The 21,124-nt window shown below is 53.4% G+C and overlaps 1 protein-coding gene across 5 annotated transcripts in view; it reads right to left on the bottom strand.

Annotated features, from left to right (window-relative positions):
- The window catches only part of CAMSAP1 (calmodulin regulated spectrin associated protein 1), a 50,446-nt gene extending 37,345 nt beyond the window's left edge, over nt 1-13,101 (bottom strand). For all 5 annotated transcript variants that reach the window (XM_021081208.1, XM_021081209.1, XM_021081210.1 and 2 more), the window contains exons 1-2: nt 13,019-13,101; nt 12,687-12,846 (exon numbers count right to left, since the gene is read on the bottom strand). In XM_021081208.1, the coding sequence (XP_020936867.1) occupies nt 12,687-12,846 (160 nt within the window). In that variant the 5' untranslated portion in view covers nt 13,019-13,101. The remainder of the gene's footprint in view (nt 1-12,686; nt 12,847-13,018) is intronic.
- Between the last annotated feature and the right edge of the window lie 8,023 nt (nt 13,102-21,124).

Genomic DNA, 21,124 nt, shown 5'->3' with positions numbered 1-21,124 from the left:
AGATTCAAAAGATGAACAAAACAGCAGTGGGCTCACAGATGCAGAGAACAAACCAGTGACTACCAGCGGGGCGGCAGGGGGTGGGGGGGACTGGGGGTACAAACAACTGGGTGCAAGACAGCCTCAAGGATGTGCTGCACACCCCGGGGAACAGAGCCAACGGCCTGTAATAACCGCACGTGGAAAGCAACCTTTGAAAAGTGCAAAAGCAAATAAATAATTAAATTTAATTTTTAAGAAGCAAAAATGGAAGTTTCTTCTGTGGCACAACAGGAGTGGCAGCGTCTCTACAGCACCAGGACGATGCCGGTTCGGTCCCCAGCCCAGCACAGTGGGTTAAAGGATCCAGTGTTGCCACACGGGTCACCAGCGCGGCTCAGATCTGATCCCTGGCCTGGGAACTCCGTACGACGTGGTGCGGCCAAAAAAGGACAAACAAAAAACAAAAAGAGGTGAAGAGAACGGCAGAGGAAAGAGTCAGTGAACTTGAAGACAGATCAACGGCAACGGTCCATCTAAAGAGCAGAGGAAAACTGACGGAATAAAACGAAAAGCCCAGGGCCAGAGGACGCCAACGGGAGGCATCCGGCAGACCCTCAATGCCTGTGCCTCGAACGGTGGCAGGAGAGGAGACAAGACTCCTAAATTTGGTAGAAACATGGAGACTGTTAGAGAGAGAGCGCTCGGCAGAGCAGAAAAAGAACCGAGTAAGAATTACACCAAGGAAAGTGCAGCCACTGGATTTATACCCAGGGCTGCTCAGCAGCACGCCACACACAGAGGAGAGAAGACACAGCCGAGACGATAAATGACAGACCCTGTGAGCGCCACAGGGGTGACTAGAGACCCCGGCAGAAAGGAAAGAAAACACGGGGCAGACGGGGACGAACCCTGGCAGGGTTTACAAAAAAAGTTAATCCACACACCAAAGAACCTCGCAGTAACACTGACCTACCCAAAGACAAAGGAAAACCTTGAGAGCAGCCAGGAGCACATGCCGCCGAGACCAGACACTCCTCGCTCCCTGGCACAGCGCAAACCCTGGAAATAACTTACAGGGTTACCAAGAGGGACTCCAAGAGCTGGAAGAGGACGGCCCACCGGTCTGGGACGCCAGGACTGGAGGAGCACAGCAAGAGGGCCGCACGACCCCCACCAAAAGGTGACCCCAGCCTGGTACCTCCCGACCTCAGCCTAGAAATAGAAGGTGAGTGGAACACGCTCGTTCCTGCCCCAGACCTGCCACAGAGGCCAGGCTGGCAGAACCAGCACGGGATCAACAGGACGCCCCACTAAGCAGCAGCCTGGACACTTGCCTCAGCAAGGCACCCAGCCTGGAAGCTCCATCCTTCCCCCTCAGCCCTGGAATACCCTCTCATCACTCTGCACCAGGGGAGTCCAGCGGTCGGACCAGGACCCCACCATAACGAGCACCCAGCCTGGACGCTCCGTGTCCTGCAGCAGAGAACAGCCTCCCACCCACCCAGAAGCACCGGGCAATCCCCTCCTAAAGCAGCACCAGCAGGCGCAGCGGGGGCACCAGACCCACCATCACAACAAGGTGCCTCACAAGGACGGTGAACATTAGGCTGCCACTGGAACCATGTCCACACGTGGGCAGGAGAGGAGCGGGAGTCTGCCTACTCCACAAAAAACCTCAGGAGCACCCAGAGTCTCCTAGCATGACAGCCAAATGACCAGCAAACAATAAGAAAGTCACCTATCACACCCAGAACCAAGAAAATAAGCCTTTAATGAGGAGAGAATCAACTGACACCAACACCAAGATGAGTCAGATGCTGGATTATCCAACAAAGGCCTTTAGACAACGTCCGAAATATGAATCTACAACAATTACAAAACAAATGAAAACTGAAAAAAAAACAGCAAATAAGTTATAAAAAGAACAAAGTATAAAAACTGATAAACTGGAAGTTCCTGTTGTGGCTCAGTGGTAATGAGTCCAACTAGTATTCATGAGGACGCAGGTTCAATCCCTGGCCCTAGTCAGTGGGCTAAATGATCCAGCGTTGCCATGAGCTCTGGGGCAGATCACAGGTGGGCTCGGATGTGGTGTTGTTATGGCTGCGGCGTAGGCTGGGAGCTGTAGCTTCGATTCGACCCCTAGCCTGGGAACCTCTATATGCCACAAAAGGAGCCCTAAAAATGAAAAAACAATAACAAAATCTGATTAAACAGAATAACAAATTTTAAAACTCACTAGTCTCCATAGTTAAAGTGGCGGAATTCCTCGGTGGCCCAGAGGGTTAAGGGTCCAGTGTCGTCACTGCTATGCCTCAGGTTGCTGCTGTGGCATGGGGGCCATCTCTGGCTGGGAACATCTGCATGCCACAGGTGTGGCCAAAGTAAGTTGACGTGGAGAGGACAGAGAATCGAATCAGTGAACTTGAGGAGTAAGACGCAGAATTTACCCGATGTGAACAGCAGAGAAAACATACTCAAAGTCATAAAATGAACAGAGCCTCCGGGACATGTCCAGGAACAAAAAAGATCCACCGTGTGTATCTCTGGAGTCCCAAGAAAGAAAGTGAGTAGGGCTGAAACAGTATTTAAGCAAACAATGGCTGAAAACTATTCCTAATACGGAGAAAGACACCAGCCCAGAGATTTCACAAAACTGAGTGAACCCCATATAGAACAAACCCAAAGAAATCCACACCAAGACACATCATAATCAGACTTCGGAAAACTGAAGACAAGGAAAATATTCTGGAGCAACCCGAGAGAAAGAATAACACATTATGGATAAAGGAACACCGATTCAAGTGACAGCAGGTTTCTCCTCGAAGCCGTGGAGGACAGAAGTAAGCGATGCACGTTTTTCAAGTGCTTGAGGCAACAACTGTCAATTGACTCCATATCTGGTGAAATTATCCTTAAGGAATAAAGAAGAAATAAAGACATCCTCAGACAAAGGAAAACTTAAAAAAAAAAAGTCTCTAGCAAACCTTAAAACAATGTCTAAAAGAAATTCTCCAAACAGAAAGAAAATGATTTTTAAAAAAACAGAGAATCAGAGGAGTTCCCATCATGGCTCAGCTGTTAACGAACCCGACTAGTATCCCTGAGGATAAGGGTTCAATCCCTGGCCTCGCTCAGTGGGCTGATCCGGCACTGCCGTGAGCTGTGGTGTAGGTCACAGACATGGCGTGGATCCCACGTTGATGTGGCTGTGGCTGTGGCACAGGTTGCCAGCTGCAGCGCTGACTGGACCCCTAGCCTGGGAACCTCCATATGCTGCAGGTGCGGCCCTAAAAAGACAAAAGCCAAACAAACAAACCAACCAAAAAAATCCAGAGAATCAGGAAGAAAAATATACAGAAATGGGTTCTACATATAAATAGGTTATCCTTTTCCTCAAGAATTTTCTCAATTATATCTGATGGCAAAATCTACAACATGGGAGTTCCATGGCGGCTCAGCTGGTTAAGGATCTCATGCTGTCCCTGCTGTGGCTCTGGTTACTGCTGTAGTGCTGCTTCAATCCCTGGCCCGGGAACTTCTGCATGCCACAAACACAGCCAAAAAAAGAAAAACTGCAACACTTTCAGGTGCTCAAGGCAATGGTGATATTTAAAAGCAGGGGGAGCAGAGGAACCTAATGGAAAAAAGGTTCCCATATCACCCTCAAAATGGTAGAACAATACCTGTCCACTGCTGTCAGTCACAAGTGTACTGTAATACGCAGAGCACCACTAAGAAAACTATAGAAAGAGACATACCCCAAGACGATGCAAATAAATCAAGATGGAATCATAAAAAACAGCCAAGTAATCCACAAGAAGGCCCCCCAAAAAACCCACACAAAACAAGAAACAGAAAACGAACAGAAAATAAATAATAAAACGTCAGGCTTGGAGTCCTCTGTGGCACTTACAGGATCCGTGGTGTCTGCAACACCAGGACGCAGGTTTGACCCCTGGCCCAGTACGGTGGGCTGAAGGCTCCGGCACTGCTGGGGCAGCGGCTCCAATCGGATCCCTGGCCCAAGAACTCCACATGCGGTGGAGCAGCCGAAGAAAAGGCAGACATACGCAGTCACGGAGCAGTAATTATATTAACCATTAATATGCTAAAGACACCAAGGAAAAGACAGAGATTGGCAGAGTGGCTTTAAAAAGCACGACACGACTATACGGTGTTTACCAGAAACTTACCTCGAATTCAACGATGCAGGTAGGTTGAAAGTAAAGGCATAAAAAGGCTACCCAGACAAATACGGTGGAAAAAAGCCTCCAAAGCCTCAGACCAGCTGCATTAATATCTGATAAAGGAGAACGAGAATTACTGGAGACAGGGCGAGTAAACGAGTCATCCGCCAAGAAGACTTGCAATCCTAAATGTGTGTGCACCAAACTACAGCGCCTCAGAACTCACTTAAGAAAGAAAGAGAGAGCTAAGACGGAAATAGGCACTGCAAGTACAGAGCCTCAAACATCCCCCATCAGGGACTGACAAGGGATAAAATCAACGAGGAGAGCCTTCTGAACCACACGACCAATAAAAAGCATCTAACTGCCACGTAAAGCACGCCACCCAACTACAGAAAACGCAGGTCTTCAAACACCCACAGAACAGTCACCAAAACGGACCTTGTCCTGGGCCGTAAAACAAACCCAAACAACTTTAAAAGAACAGAAATCAGAGCATGTTCTCTTGCCATAACGGAATCAGACTAACAACAGAAATCCAAAACAGCAAAATCTCAGCAATTGGAAATTACACCTCTACATCATTCATGAATCAAATGCAAAGTATCAAAGGAAAAAAAAATACCAAAAAATACAAAAGAACAATACAGAGAACAGAATGAAAATACAACATATCAACACATGGCAGCACCACAGAGAAAACTCAGAGCACTGGAAAAGAGGACAGACCTCAAACTAAGAATCTAAGCCCCACGCTCAAGAAACCAGAAGGAGGAGTTCCTGCTGTGGCTCAGCGGTAATCCATGGCGTCTCGGGTTCGATCCCCGGCCTCGCTCAGTGAGCTAAGGATCTGGCATTGCCGTGAGCTGTGGTGTGGGTCGCAGACACGGCTTGGATCACGTGTTGCCGTGTGGCTGTGGTGTAGGCCGGCAGCTGCAGCTCCCATTCTACCCCTAGCCTGGGAACTTCCATATGCTGTGGGTGTGGCCCTAAAAAAAGAAAAGAAAAAAGAAAGAAAGAAAAAACAAGAAACCAGAAGCAGGGCAAAATAAGCCCAAAGCAAACGGAAGGGCGGCAGGTGCAGCTATAAAAGGCTCGGGGAGGGACGAGGTCCTGCGGGGTGGGAGGCGCTGTATCTAATCAAACACCGTCAATACTCCCTCTGTGATGCATCGAGGTTTTGCAAGAAGTTACCTCGGGGGAAACGTGCTGCAGGTGCCCAAGACCCTACGATCAACTGCACGTCAGCACCCGATTAGCTCAAAATAAAAGTGTCATTTTTTCAGTCGGCCAAAAATCTAAAAAGACACTTTGCAAAAAGAGATTCAGCTGGCCCGTAAGCACAGGTTTGAGAAACGCTCACCGTTATTGGTCACCAGGGAAACGCACTTGCCACAACCACAGGGAGGTGTCCCCACCCTGGCACTTGAAGGGCTACTGTTAAAAAGACCGACAGTGCCCCGTGTTGGCAAGGTTACCGGGCAACCGGAGCTCTCACACTCGCTGCTGAAAATAAAAAACGACACAGGCGCTTTGAAAAGCAGCGGAGGAGTTAAACACTCGGGTGACCCAGGACCTCGGCGCCCAGGCGTCTAGCGAGACCAGTGCGAACCTATGTCCACACGAAGACCTGAACACTCACAGCTTTCTCCACAGCAGACAAAACTAGTTCTCTCCTGGGCGTTTGGTATGGGGTTGTTTTGGCATTTTTTTCCCTTTTTTGCCACACAGGCAGTACGTGGGAATTCCTGGGCCGGGGTCGAACCCACGCTGCCGAGCAGCAGCTAGAGCCACAGCGGTGAGACGGCAGGAGCCTCCCCGGGCAGCCATCGGGACTCCGGCCACAGCAGCCGAAACGGGAAGCCAACCAAGTGTCACCCACCAGTGAGCGAGGGACGAAAATGGAGGTACCCAACCATGACAACGACCGCCAGCGCCCACGAGAGAGCCGCACACGCGGAGGAGTCCCCAGAGCAGCCACAGCCAACGACTCTGCCGTGGGCGTCAGAGGCACACGACTCGCTACGAAGACCAACCTGCTCTGCAGCCACGGGCACATCAGAAGCTGGAAGCCGGGGGCGGGGGGGGGGGGCTCAAGGGAACCCCTGGAGGTGATGACCGTGTCTTGCCGTCCCTGCGGTCCTGTCCTCGGGGGCGTTTCCATCGGCTTAACACAGGCCAGGGGTGGATGGGAGCTGCAGCTACACCACAGCCACGGCAACGAGCGATCGGCTCCAAGTCTGGGCCTGCACCGCCGCAACACGGGCGCTCCCCCACCGAGCCAGGCCAGGCTGGACGCCGCATCCTCACGGATCCCAGTCGGATTTGCTTCTGCTGCGCCCCGACGGGCGCTCCCGGACGATGCCCTCAAAAGCGAGTGCATTTATTTAGGCGTCCCCGCGGCGCGCGAGGGGACCTGCGGCACCCGGCTGCTCTCCAGCATCTGGGGGGCTGAGGATCCAGCGCTGGGCAGCAGCGGCTCCGTCCCGACTGCCGCGCGAGTCTGATCCCTGGCCCAGGAACTCCACAGGCCGCAGCTCGGCCCACAAAGGGGGGAAATGTGTGCGTTTTATTGTTTGGAAAGTAACCCTCCACAGAGCGGGTCTCCTCAAAGGTTCAAAACAAAATTCTTCCGTGTCCAAACACCGGCCCTGCCCCCCCACCCGGCAGAGACTTCGCCAAAGAGCCCCCGTGTGGATGTGGCGCAGCTCTGCCCTCCTGAGAACCTTCCACGGCCCCCGCCCACACCCGACCGCAAGCTCTGGGCACCCCGAGGCCCCGCCCCGGCCCTCCCCCGGGCGCCCCTCCCCACAACCCTGCAGCAGTGGACGCACGTGCACCCCGACTCGCACCCCAGCGGGCCTCTGGGCTCCCGCCAGCAGGGAGGACGCGGCGTCCCTCCGTCCTGGTGTCTCTGTTCCCTTTCCTTCACCTGCTTCTTGCCCTCCTGAGCCACACGCAGCTTTACCTTCCCGAATGGAACATTCCAGGGCCCCTCTGGGGAGTCTCTCTGGCTCCCTTTCCTGGCGGCCCCCCAGCTGACCTCCTCGTGCCGGCCCACCTCCCACCCCCACGCGCCGACCGGCCCAGGCTGAGGACTCTGCTTTCGTCACACCTGTTGGCTCAGCCTTTCCTATTCCCACTCGGACAGCCTGGCCGAGGCCTTGGTACTTGAAGCCAAGTGACCTCAGCTCGGCCATGGACTTGGTGCCCCCCAGGCATACTGAGACGAAGCCCCGGGTGAAGGCATCAGGAGACGGGGCTTTGGCAGGCAGTGGGGGCTGAGGGTGCAGCCCTCGTGAGTGGGATGCGAGCCCCGCAAGGACGCTCCCGCTCAAGTCAGGAAGCAGCTCTCGCCAGACCCCGAACCTCCCAGCCCCCTCGTCCTGATCGGCCAGCCTCCAGAACTGTGAGACATGAACGCCTGACGCTCCTGAGCACCGCGTCCAGGGGCTCTTGCCCTGGCAGCCCGAGGGGGCCAGGACGAGCCCCCGCAAATCCCAGGGGCCGCAGCTCTACCCACTGCCCCCTGCCAGGAGGCTCTCGCTCACATCACCCCCTGCCCACACACGCAAAAACCTTCCCAGGCACGCACCAGGAGAAACCCCAGCCAGCTCGGCACGCCACGAACAGTCTGGCCCACTCTGATGGCCAAACTAATCACCTACTATTTCAGGCCACAAATCCTCTGTCACAAGGAGGTTAATCGACTCAGTGCCCACGGACACGGCTTCCTCTGCAGGCAGCCTGGCTGGACGCCCTCCACTCTGCCCAAACATGAGCATCCGCCAAAGCCTCCCCCAGCGGCCCTCCGCCGGCGCCCCCTGCCCCCTGCAGCCCAGGCACCGTGGTCCCCATGTGCCCACCTGACAGCCCACGTTCTACCTCAACACAGCTGCCATCTTTCAGTCTCTGCATCTCTTTTCTTTTCTTTTTTTGTCTTTTTAGGGCTGCACCCGCGGCATATGGACGTTCCCAAGCTAGGGGGCAAAGCAGAGCTACAGCTGCCGGCCTGCACCACAGCCACAGCAACACCAAACCCAAGCCCCACCGCGACCTACACCACAGCTCGCAGCAACACCGGATCCTTAACCCAGGGAGCGAGGCCACATCTTCATGCACACCGATGAGGTTCTTCACCTGCTGGGCCACAAGGGGAACTCCAGTCCCTGCATTTCATTCTCCTTTGTACGTGTCAACAGACCACGGGAATTTTAAGCAACTAATGAGAGCACACGAGCTTCCCCGCTGCACCTTCTTAGTGCAGAACACGCTCCGAGGGTGGTCCTGCCCAATGAACATGACATCGGCTCCAGCCTGGGGACCTTCAGACCACATGCAAAGTGACAACAGTCTGAGTTTTTAACAGTTTAACGAGGAAATAAAAAGGACACTGGCACTATGAATGTGATACGGCCAGCAAGAGAGTCGACAGCAGGAGGGCCTGTGAGCCATCCGGAGGCCCAAGAAGCAGTGGGGCTTCTGGAAGAAAAGGTGCACCACCTGAACAGCAGCGCAGAGCACAGCCCTTCTGAGGTGGCTCGGATTTAAAGGATCAGGACCGTGTGAGGTAGAGACAGACGCACATTCTTTGGCTGGCATTTAATTTGTGGCATCAGGACAAGAACGAGCACGTGGACAGACTAGCCTATCTTTGGAAATAAAACGGCACCACCCTTGGCCACCGGGACAGAACCGCCCAGCACATCTTCCCATCCCACCCGTGCCAAAGGCGTCCCGACTCTTACCCATCCGACGCGCCCCGGAGCACCGACTCTGTCCCAGACGGGACGACCACAACCCCGGACCTCGCGGGCCCCGGACGGCTCTCAGCCCGCCCAAGCAGAGGGGAGGCCGCGCTACAAGACCGGCCAGCACCCAGCCCCTGGGAGCCAGGACCACGGAGCAGGTGCGTCCACACTGCCCTGGAACCGCCCAACTCAGCAGCACCCAGATCCCTTGCTAAGCACACGACTATTGAAACATACAATCTAAACTCACACACCAGTAACCTGGGGGAATCAGCATAAAAACCTTGGCGACGAGCTTCCGATGCAGGCCTTCCCACTAGGACTCCCCAGTGACACCTCCCACTGGTCCAGGCACGGGAGTCACGGCGGATTTCACCCCCAGTGCTGGGCCTGGAGAGGGGTCCCGGGCAGGCTGTCCATTCTAACCAAGCTCGGGCACAACAAAGGAAGGCGCTGACCCCCTGGAGGTGGCAAAGAAGGGATTCTGCTCCTACAGACAGGGACGCCTACACAGAGACAGCCAGAATCAGCCAGAATCAGCGGCCTGACGCGCCGCCCGCCAACGGCCACACAGGCCAAAGGGGCCACAGGCGGACTCCGCGTGCCACACAGGCGTCCACAGCCGTAGTTTAATTAACGAGAGCGACAGGACACGGGTGTCAGCCCCTCCCTGGCAGTGGGCTCTGCACAGCCCTGTGGCGCCTGCTGCCAGGAACGACTGACCCGGTGGCCCCTCTGTCCCGCCTGCCGGGTTCAGGGCAGCTCAGCTCCAGTGAGTTGCACCTGGGTTTCCAGGGCTGCTCAGCGGGTGGAACCCCCACCACTGAGCGACGGAGCAGCACCAGCGCTTTTCCTGGGCTACTTCTCCAACCTGCTCCTTGGGAGATAACAGAAGCTATTACTCCCCCAGCGGCCCTGAAACCAAGGCCTAAACACCTTTCAATTTCCTGAGGTCATGGACTAGAACCAAAAGCCAGGAATGCAGTAGCCCCAGTCTAGCGCTCCAGTCTAAAAATAAACTTCAGGTCACCCTCTTAAACTTACCAATTAATTACAATGTTCACCCAAAAGGACATCACGAAAACATTCCAGTTAAACAGGTTCTACGACCCTGTACAGACACTAGATCCTGTGAAGCGAGTACCTTTCAGCGTGTCCAATATATTATTTCTAAAGGAATAATTAAAACACTGTCAATGAAACAAGAGTTACCCCCAAAGAGGAGGAGAAGAATCTAAAAATAAGAGCACAGGCCGGCCCACAGTTCTTGGCTGTGGCAGCAGAGATGAAGAAACCCGGAGGAAGCGTTTCGGCACAACCACATGCCACCTCAAGGCCTGGCCAAGGGGGAGCCCTCCTGGGCCCCCCCCTCACTACAAGGTTCAGGCGGCGACCCCAGGGACCCCAAGACTCCCAAAAGGCAAAGGCAAAACAACGCAGCCTCAGAGCACCTGGCCGCCTAGAGTGTCTGCGCGCTTTCAATTCCTACACGAAGAAAAGGCGGTTGGGTTCCATTGAGCCACTTAGCGAACAAGTGCGTTGACACGCCCAGATTTCAGCAACTTTCGCCATCACCCCCAAGAGCTGATTTACATGGTTGTAAATAATTAATTAACAATTAACAAGCACGCTGACTGAAAGGATGACGCCTCCCCACTCAAAGCTCAGCGGAGGCGCACGGAGACGTCCAAAAGACGACAGGAACAGGCCCCGGGACCAGGAAGAGTGTGGGGAGGCAAGGGCTACACTGCCCTCCCGTCCCCCACCCGCCTCCCGGAAGCCAGGACCTCCAGCCAGGGGCCGAGAAAAGAACCTCCCGCCGGAGCTGCCGCTGCTCCCACGCGCCCACGTGCCGGTGAAATTGATGACATCACTTCAGTGGAGCCGAGGCCAGTCTTCTTGGTCAGCAGAATCGGAATCACCCGAATTTGTAAACTTAAAGAGCAGCCTCACACACACACACATCTGCTTCCCTTCCTTAAGCAAGGTATGGAACAGAAAAGCAGTCTCATTTTGCAAAAGTGACTGGGAAGCAGACGTCCTGCAATCAGTGTCTGACGAGCACACCACAGCCAACGGGTCAGACGCAGCCCAGGCGGAGGACCTCAGCGGGCCTCCAGTCTCCCTCAGCCCCTGTTCCCGCTCGGCTCTATAAATACCCACCTTTCGTCATTCCCAGGCTTTAAAGCCAATTTTCATATCAGATTCTGAGTTAATTATCTCCAGAGTCAGCAAGTATTCAAGAGCAATTTGGAAATAAAACTCGGCTAATCCGACAGTGACACCGAGAGATGCATGTTTATTGCCAGAGAGCTGGCACACCCCACGCAGAACGACAGAGCGACATGCGACAGGACGGAAACGCATCCACTAAGCCTAAGAAACGAGCGCAAACAAGGAGAGAGCTTTTTCAGAGTATCTGTGTCTACAAGGCCTTCATTACCAGAACCTTGGCCTCCTCCATGTGCAAAATCTTAAAAGACACACACACACAGGAGTGAACGCTGCACATGCGCCCCAAGAGCCATGCCCAAGAGCGCACAGCCCCGAAGAGCGGCGGACGGGAGGCGGCGCGCGCGCGCAGGGGTCAGGCTTCCTGGGAAATACGACACAGCAGGGCAAAAGCAGGTGGGGACCAGGCGGCGGTCGGGAGAGCGCAAGAACCGAGCGGAATGAAGCGGGCGCTAGGACGGGTGCAAAACACGAACCTCGAAACCATACAGTCTACTGATGTCAACGAGGGCGGCAAGACGGACAGAAAAGCCAACGACAGCCCACGCGAGACTCGAGGGAAGGGGCGGCCAGGGGACCGCCGCTCGCTGCCCCGCCAGCCCGGCCGGCCCCGCCGGCCCGGCCGCGTAGGACACTGCCCGCTGCACACCCAGAGCCTCTCAAACTTGGTACGCGCTTTTCGGCCCTTCCGTGTGGTCCCCAAAGCAGCGTTTCGCTATCACATATGTGGACACTGAATAAAGCTCCGTGGGAGAACAAAACAGAGCTGCACCGCTGGAACCTCCCAAAGCGCGGGGGACACGCTCTCCTCGCGCCTCTAAAGCCCACCTTCACCGAGACGCGGGCCTCGGCCCTGAGGCCCGCGGGGCCCCTGGGTGCTCACGGCGGAGGCCGTCCCCCGCCCGGGCCACCCCGACCGGCCAGGGCCTGTCCCAGGGCGACACCTGCTCAGCAAGTTTCCCAAACTGACCAACCACAGGCCTTCCTGAAAGGCTTCTCCCTCCACCTCGGTCCGGCTCTAGACTCAGGAATGTCGTCCCCTGGACGGTCTTTTTTTTCACGTTTCAAATTCAGAGAAGGTTGCACAGCACTAAGTCTGAGCGCTAACCCTGGAACAAAGCCCCTGAAATTCACACGAGGAAGCCGTCGGAGCCCAGCAACCAGGAGAACCGCTGCGTCTGCAACGCGCCCAGAGCTGGAAACAGGAGCGCCCTAATCCCCTAAGCACGTTAGGCCGCCCAAGCTGGACTCGGCGCCGCGGGGATTCACCGGGGGGAGCGCTTCCCACGCCGCCTTCCACGGCCAGGCCCCTCCTCGCCAGGCCGTTCCACACCTGACGTCCCCAAGGCTCGGGAGCGGCTGGGACCCAGGGTTCCCGCCCCCGCCGCCCGCGCCCCCCGCCCGAGCGCGAGGGGTTCCGCCCGCGAGCAGCGGGAGGCGCCGGCCCCCGCCGCCCCCGCGCCCCCGCGCCGGCCGCCACCGCACAAAGGCCCGCGGCGCCCGCCGCCCCTCCCTCGCGCCCCCGGCCCACCTATGCCGTAGGCCTTGGCGCAGATCCACTGCAGGTTGGCGGCGATCTTGGCCCGCGCCGGGTCGTAGCGGTCCAGCGGCACGATGTCCACGGCGCCGTCGGGCGCGGCCTCCATCCTCCTCCAGCCCTCCCCGGCCGGGCAGCCGCCCGCGTCCACCATCTGCACACAAAAGGGCCGCTGCTGCAGCGCGGGCGGCGCCGGGGCCGCCGCAACAAAGGCGCCGCACCCTCGCCGCGCCCGGGACCCACGCCCGGCCGCCCGGCACCGACCGCCCGCGCCCCCCGCCGCCCGCGCCCGCGCCGCCGCCGCCGCCGCCGCCGCCCGGCCTCACCTCAGAGCCGCCGCCGTCGCCGCCGCCGCGGGTGCTGCTGCTGCATGCTGCGCGGCCGAGCCGGGGCCCGCGGGGCCGGGGGGCGGCGAGCCGGGGGGCGCGGGCCGGGGCCGCGGGCCGGGGCGGGGGGCGCGTGCGCGGACCCGGGGGCGGCGGCGGAGGCTGAGGAGGCGGCCAACCGGCGGGAGCGCGCGCACCGCCGAGGCCGGCGCAGGCGCAGTGGGAGCGGCCGCCGGCCCGCGCCCGCCCCGCCCCTTTCCGCAGGCGCAGTGGAGGCCGACCGGGCTCGCCCCGCCCCCTTCCGCAGGCGCAGTGGGCGCCGCCCGAGGCCCCGCCCCTTGGCGCGGGCGCGTGGTCGCGCGCGGCGCGGGCGGCGCGGGTGGACAGGCCCCGGCGGGTCCCGCAGCATCTCTTTGTCTGGGCCGCGCCTACCGCTCCCTGACACTGGGCCGCCGGGACCACGGGCCCTCAGCCGCCACCGGACCGACCGAGCTCCTCTGCAGGCTGACTTCGACCTCGGGATGCTCTCGGAGCCCGCGCCTCCGCGCCCCAGAAGCAGCCCGGGGGGCGGGGACGGGTTCCCTCCAGGAGCGCAGCGCCCTGGGACGCCTCCCCTCATAGCGGCCCTCGGGCCTAGAGACCCCCCTACCCAACTGAAGGAGCCTGAGGGCGCCTCCTGCCGTAGCGGGGCGGGAGCCCGGGGACCCCACCCTGCAAGCAGCCTCTAGAATACCCCTTCCCCACCTCGTCCCCCGCAGCACTGACAGCCAGGGAAACCCCCGCCCCCGCAGCGCGTAGGGCCTGCCAGCAGCACCTGTCCCTGGGAGCGCCCCCGTTGGGCACTAGCCATGGCTTCCGGGGCACCGTCCAGGGAAGGTGGGCGTCTGGACCCCTGAGACCAACTGCGGTGTTCTTACCCCGAGGGCAGCCATAGGGACATCCCAAAGGGGGCTGGCTTCGTCCCGGCAAAGTGGGCGTCAGAGGGCCTGTATTGGGCTAATTTATACATATATATGCACACACACACATATATATATGTCTTTTTTGGGCCGCACCGGCAGCATATGGAAGTTCCCAGGCTGGGGGTCTAATTGGAGGTGCAGCCACGGGCCTGCGCCTCAGCCACAACAACCCCAGATCGCAGTGGCATCTGCAACCTACACCACAGCTCACTGGAGTGCCAGATCCTTAACTGACTGAGCGGGGCCAGGGAGCAAACCTGTGTCCTCATGGATACTAGTGGGATTCGTTTCCACTGAGCCAGGATGGGCGTTCCCTTGGGCTAATAATTATAATAACACCATGAAACCGTCTGTGTAAGTGATGGTTATCGGAGGACCCCACAGCTGAACTAAGGAAGGGCTACTGGCTACTGTACAAAACACCAGGGTGCAAGAACCCCAAGCCTGGAGGACAGCAAGAAGAAACAGTGTCCTGTGAGTCGGGTGCCCTGAGAGTGAAGGCCACAACGGCTCCCAGCCTCCGCTTCACCCAGCATCTGAAGCCGGAGGGAAGCCCCAGGTTATCAAGTGATACCAGTCCGGGGGCCACAGCCAGTCATCCACGAACACTCCTGTGCAGGCATGGCCTCACTCTGGCTCACAGCAGAGAGCAGACCACAAATCCCTGCCATGGAAAGCTAGGCGGGTGGGTGTGGGGGCAGGCGGGCAAGGAAAATGCAGCAGGACATTTGTGCAAAGACCCACAGGAAGTGAGGGGCAGGCAGGACTTAGCTGGGGCAGCTGGGTTCTGGGCAGGGGTACAGCCCCGTAGAGACCCTGAGTCAGTGGTGCTGGAAGAAATGAGGCACTGAACCCAGAACCCAGGATCCAGAGACGCTGGTAGGAAAGGGCCGTGGGTGGGGTGGGGGCAGATCCTGCACAGTGAGAACCGTGACCCAGTCTGAGTGAGACAGAAAGCCAAGGAGGGACTTTGAGCGCCAGGAGAAAGGACCCCTTTAGAGGGGTCACTCTGGCTCCTGGATGAAGACTTGGCGGTAGGAAGGACAAGGAAAGGAATGGGGAGGGGGTGTGTGAAGAGCAGAAGAAGGAGGAGGTAGAGGGCAACTCCGGGGGGTTTATTGATCTGGATGATAATAAGGATGGGTTGTTTCCTGCAACCTTATTAGTTTTTGTTTGTTTGTTTGTTTTTGAGGGTTCCTTAGGATTTTCTATATAGGATATGACATCTGTGAATAGATATTTGCACCTCTTCCTTTTCTCCTCGCCCAATTTCCTGGCAGCACCTCCAGCACAAGGTTGAACAGAAGTGGCAGAGCAAATATCTTTGTCTAGTTTCTGCTCTTAGGAGAAAAGCACCCAGTCTTTCATCACCGAATATGTACGATGTGGGCAGTGGGGGTTTTATTTCTCAGGTTGAGGAAGTCCCCCTCCATTTGCTTTGAGGAGTGTTTTCATCAGGAAGGGATGTTGGAGTCCGGCAGATGCTTTTTGTGTCTGTGACTGTCAGCATGATTGCGTGTGGTGTTCTAATTATTCTGTTAATGTATGTATTACGTGGGTTTCCTGGTGGCTCAGCAAGTTAAGGATCTGGTGGTGTCACCGCTGTGGCTCTGGTTACAGCTGTGGTATGGGTTTGCTCCTTGGCCCGGGAACTTTCACATGCCACAGAAGCGTCTGAAAAGAAAGTATGTGACATTGATTGCAGTTTTAGATATTGAACCAGCCTTGCATTCCTGGGATAAATCTTTCTTGGCCATAATGTCTAATTCTTTTTCAAATCTGGCTTTTTTTTCCTTCTTTTTTTTGCTTTTTAGGGCTGCGCCTGCAGCATATGGAAGTTCCCAGGCTAGGAGTCCAATCAGAGCTACAGCTGCCAGCCTACACCACAGCCACAGCCACAACCACAGCCACGTAGGATCCGAGCCGTGTCTGCAACCCACGCCACAGCTCACGGCAATGCTGGATCCTTAACCCACTGAGCAGGGCCAGGGGTTGAACCCAGGTCCTCATGGATACTAGTCGGGTTCGTTAACTGCTGAGCCACAAAGGGAACTCCATGGCTAATCATTTGGGAGTCTTATTGAGATATATTAAAGGATGTGTAGCACGGTTCGTTTGAGTTGTACCGTGTGATAACTTGCAATGTGTATAGGTTTATATTGTGAAATGAGTACCAAATAAGGTTAGTTAACACGTCCATCACCTCACCCAGTTACACACACCCATGTTCAGAACATTTGAGATTTGCTCTCCTGGCAGCTTTCAGGTATACAATACAGGGTGCGTTGTCCCGTGTAGGGAGCAAGACATACCTCACATCCCCAGAGCATATTCGTCTTAGAAGGTTCTGCCTTTTCTCCAACACCCCTCCATTTCCCACCCCCTCAGGCCCCACCAACTACCAGTCTACTCTTTGTTCCCATGAGTTTGCTTTTTCGGATTTCACACGTGAGGGAGATCAGACAGTGTTTGTATTCCTCTGTCTGGTTTATTTCACTTAGCGTAATACCCTCGCGGTTCATCCACATTGTCATAAATGGCAGGATTTCCTTGTATGTTTCATTACACATTACATTTCCGCTACCTATTCATCCATCCAGCTGTCTCCCTGTCTTGGCTGTTGTGAATGATGCTGCAGTGAACGTGGAGATGCCGGTATCTCTTTGAGAGAATGATTTTATATCCTTGGGATATGTACCTGGAAGTGGCTGTGCATATGGTGGTCTATTTTTAATTTTTTAAAGAATATTCGTATTGGAGTTCCCATTGTGGCACAGTGGTTAATGAATCCAACCAGGAACCAGGAGGTTGCGGGTTCGATCCCTGCCCTTGCTCCGTGGGTTAAGGACCTGGCGTTGCCATGAGCCGTGGTAAAGGTTGCAGACGTGGCTCAGATCCCGCATTGCTGTGGCTCTGGCGTAGGCCGGCGGCTACAGCTCCGATTGGACCTCTAGCCTGGGAACCTCCATATGCCGCAGGAGCGGCCCTAGAAAAGGCAAAAAGACAAAAAAAAAAAAAAAAAGAGAGAGAGGATATTCATACTGTTTGCCAGAGAGGCTGCACCAGTTTCCATGCCTTCCAGTGGTGCATGTGGGTTCCCCTTTCTCCACATCCTCACCAACACTTGTTATCTTTTATCTTTTTTTTTAAATTTTCTTTTTTCTGTCTTTTGTGGGGTTTTTTTTTGTTGTTGTTGTTTTGTTTTGTTTTGCTTTTTAGGGCTGCATCTGTGGCCTATGGAAGTTCCTTCCCAGGCTAGGGGTCAAATCAGAGCCACAGCTGCCAGCCTACACCACAGCCACAGCAACCCTGGATCCAAGCCGCATCTGCAACCTGCAACCACAGCTCATGGCAGTGCTGGATCCTTAACCCACTGATCGAGGCCAGAGATGAAACCCAAATCCTCACGGATACTAATCGGGTTTGTTACTGTTGTGCCAGGACGGGACCTCCATCTTTTATCTTTTTAATGACAGCCATTCTAACAGGGGTGAGGTGATAGCTCCTGAGTTTGATTTGCATTTCCCTGATGAATATTAATGTCTAGCACCTGTGCATGTACGTATTGGCCATTTGTATGTCTTCTCTGGAAAAATAGCTGTTTGGATTTCGATTGGATTATTTGCTTTTTGCTATTGAATTGTACGATTTCCATATATATATTTATGGCCACACCCACTGCATGTGGAAGTTCTTGGGCCAGGGATCCAATCTGAGCTGCCGCTGCGGCAACACTGGCTCTTTTAACCCACTACACCAGGCTATGGATCAGACTCAAACTACAGTTGCAACCTACCACTGGATCCTTAACCCACTGCACCAGGCCAGAGCTTGAACCTGCGTCCCAGCACTGCAGAGACACTGCTGATCCTATTGCACTACAGTAGGAACTCCTACAGTCAGATTCTTAACCCACTGCACCACAGCGGGAATTCCTCCTCATGTATTTTGGGTATTAGCCCCTTTGGAGATACATGGTTTGAAAACATTTTCTCCCGCTCTCTTATAAGTTGCCTGTTCATTTTGCTGTGCTGAAGCGTTTTCGTTTGATGTAGTTCCATTTGTTCATTCTTGCTTTTGTTGTCTGTGCTTTTCGGTATCATAGCCAGAAAATGATCACCGAGACGCATCTCAAGAAGCTTTTTCCCTGTTTGATTCTGTACGTTTCATGGCTCTGGGTCTTACATTTAAGTCTCTAACCTGTTTGGAGTTAATTGTTGTGAACGGAGTCAGATGGGGTCTGTCCCTTTGCTTGGGACTGTCCAGCCTTCCAGCTCTGGTTATTGAAGAGACTGCCCTTTCTGCCTTGAGCACTAGTTGACCATCTATGTGTGGGCTGATTTTTGGACTCTCCATTCATTTCCATTGACCTACGTGTCCATTTTTACGCCCATACCATACTGCTTGGATTGCTCAAGCTTTGTAATATAGTTTGAAATCAGGAAGAGTGATGACTCCGCTTTGTTCTTCTGTCCCAAGATTCCTTGAACCACTTGGGATTTTTTTATGGTTCATATGAATTCCAGGATTGTTTTTTCTCTCTCTGATAAAAACATCATTGGAGGAGTTCCCTTTGTGGCTCACCAGGCACCTTTGCTTGTTTCCAATCCTGAAAACTTTCAACCTTTCACCATTGAGTATGATGTTGGCTGTGAATGTCATATATGCCTTTTATGATGCTGAGGTAAATTCCTTCTGTACGCAGTTTGTGGAAATTTTAACATGAAAGTCTATTGAATTTTGTCAGATGCTTTTTTTTGCATCGACTGAGATAATGCAATTTTTATCTTTTATTCTATTAATGTGTTGTATCACATTTATTGATTTACATGTGTTTAACCATCCTTGCATCCCAGGGTTGAATCCCATTTGATCATGGTGTATGATCCTTCCGTGTGGATTGGCAGTAATTCTTTACATGTTTGGTGGAATTCACCAGTCAAACCATCTGGTCCTGGGCGTTTCTTTGTTGGGAGATTTTTGATGATTCATTCAATCTCCTTAGTCACTGTTGGTCTATTAGATTTCCTACTTCTTCATGATTCAGTCTCGGTGTGCTGTATGTTTCTAGGCATTTATTCCTTCTCTTCCAGGCTATCCAGTTTGTTGGAGTGTAATGGTTTATAGTAGTCTCTTATGATCCTTTGTATTTCTCTGGTATCTATTGTAATGTCTCTTCTTTCATTTATGCTTTTGTTAATTTGAGTCCTCTTGTTTTCTTGGTTAGTCTAGCAAGAGGCTTGTCAATGTTTTTATTTTATTTATTTAATTAATTTTCTTTTTATGGCCACACCCATGACATATAGAAGTTCCCAGGCCAGGGGTCAAATCAGAGCTGCAGCTGCCGGCCTACACCACAGCCACAGCCATGCGGGATCCCTAACCCACTGAGGCCAGGGATGGAACCCGCATCCTCACGGATGGTGGTTGGATTAGCTTCCACTGTGCCAAGACGTGAACTCCCCTTGTCAATTTTTTCATTTTCAAAAACCCAACTCCTAGAGAGTTCTTGCTGTGGCACAGCCAGTTAAGGATCTGACATTGCTGCAGCTGTGGTGTAGGTTGCAGCTGCAGCTTGGATTTGATCCCTGGCCTGGGAACTTCCATAGGTTACCAGTGTGCCCATTGAACAAAAAAACCTCTTAGCTTTGCTGATTTTTTTCCTATTTTTTCTAGTCTCTATTTTATTTATGCCTGCTCTACTATTTATTATTTTCTTTCTTCTGCTAACTTTGGGCTTAGTTTGTTCTTCATTTTCTGTTTCCTTGAAGTGTAAAGTTAGGACACTCATTGGAGATCTTTCCTTTTTTTTTTTTTTTTTTTTTTTTTTTTTCCAGGGCCGCTTTTATGGCTTATGGAGGTTCCCAGGCTAGGGGTCAAATCAGAGCTGTAGCCGCCACCCTACACCACAGCCACAGCAATGCCAGGTCTGTGACCTACATCAGCTCACAGCAATGCTGGATCCTTCACCCACTGAGCGAGGCCAGGTATCGAACCCACAACCTCATCGTTCCTTGTCAGATTCATTTCCACTGTGCCACAACAGGAACTCCCTCTTTTTTCTCAATATGGGCATTTATCTCTATAAAGTTCCCTCTTAGAATTGCTCTTGCGATAAAACTGTCACTGTATGCAGATGACATGATACTATACATAGAAAACCCTAAGGACTCAACCCCAAAACTACTTGAACTGATTAATAAATTCAGCAAAGTAGCAGGATATAAGATTAACATTCAGAAGTCAGTTGCATTTCTGTATACCAGCAATGAAATATTAGAAAAGGAATACAAAAATACGATACCTTTTAAAATTGCACCTCACAAATTCAAATACCTCGGAATACACCTGACCAAGGAGGTAAAGGACCTATATGCCGAGAACTATAAAACTTTAATCAAAGAAATCAAAGAAGATATAAAGAAATGGAAAGATATTCCATGTTCCTGGATTGGGAAAAACAATATTGTAAAAATGGCCATACTACCCAAAGCAATCTACAGATTCAATGCAATCCCTATCAAATTACCCATGATATTTTTCACAGAACTAGAACAAACAATCCAAACATTTATATGGAACAACAAAAGACCCAGAATCGCCAAAGCAATCCTGAGAAACAAAAACCAAGCAGGAGGCATAACTCTCCCAGACTTCAAGAAATACTACAAAGCCACAGTCATCAAAACAGTGTGGTACTGGTATCAAAACAGACAGACAGACCAATGGAACAGAATAGAGAATCCGGAAATAAACACTGACACCTATGGTCAATTAATCTTTGACAAGGGAGGCAAGAACATCAAATGGGAAAAAGAAAGTCTATTCAGCAAGCATTGCTGGGAAACCTGGACAGCTGCATGCAAAGCAATGAAACTAGAACACACCCTCACACCATGCACAAAAATAAACTCAAAATGGCTGAAAGACTTAAATATACTACAGGACACCATCAAACTCCTAGAAGAAAACATAGGCAAAACTCTCTGACATCAACATCATGAATATTTTCTCAGGTCAGTCTCCCAAAGCAATAGAAATTAGAGCAAAAATAAACCCATGGGACCTCATCAAACTGAAAAGCTTTTGCACAGCAAAGGAAACCCAAAAGAAAACAAAAAGACAACTTACAGAATGGGAGAAA

This window comes from Sus scrofa, unplaced genomic scaffold, assembly GCF_000003025.6.
Source record: "Sus scrofa isolate TJ Tabasco breed Duroc unplaced genomic scaffold, Sscrofa11.1 Contig1206, whole genome shotgun sequence".
Classification (NCBI taxonomy): Eukaryota; Metazoa; Chordata; class Mammalia; order Artiodactyla; family Suidae; genus Sus; species Sus scrofa.
Note: the sequence above shows the minus strand (reverse complement) of the source record. Positions and strands in the feature narration are given on the sequence as shown.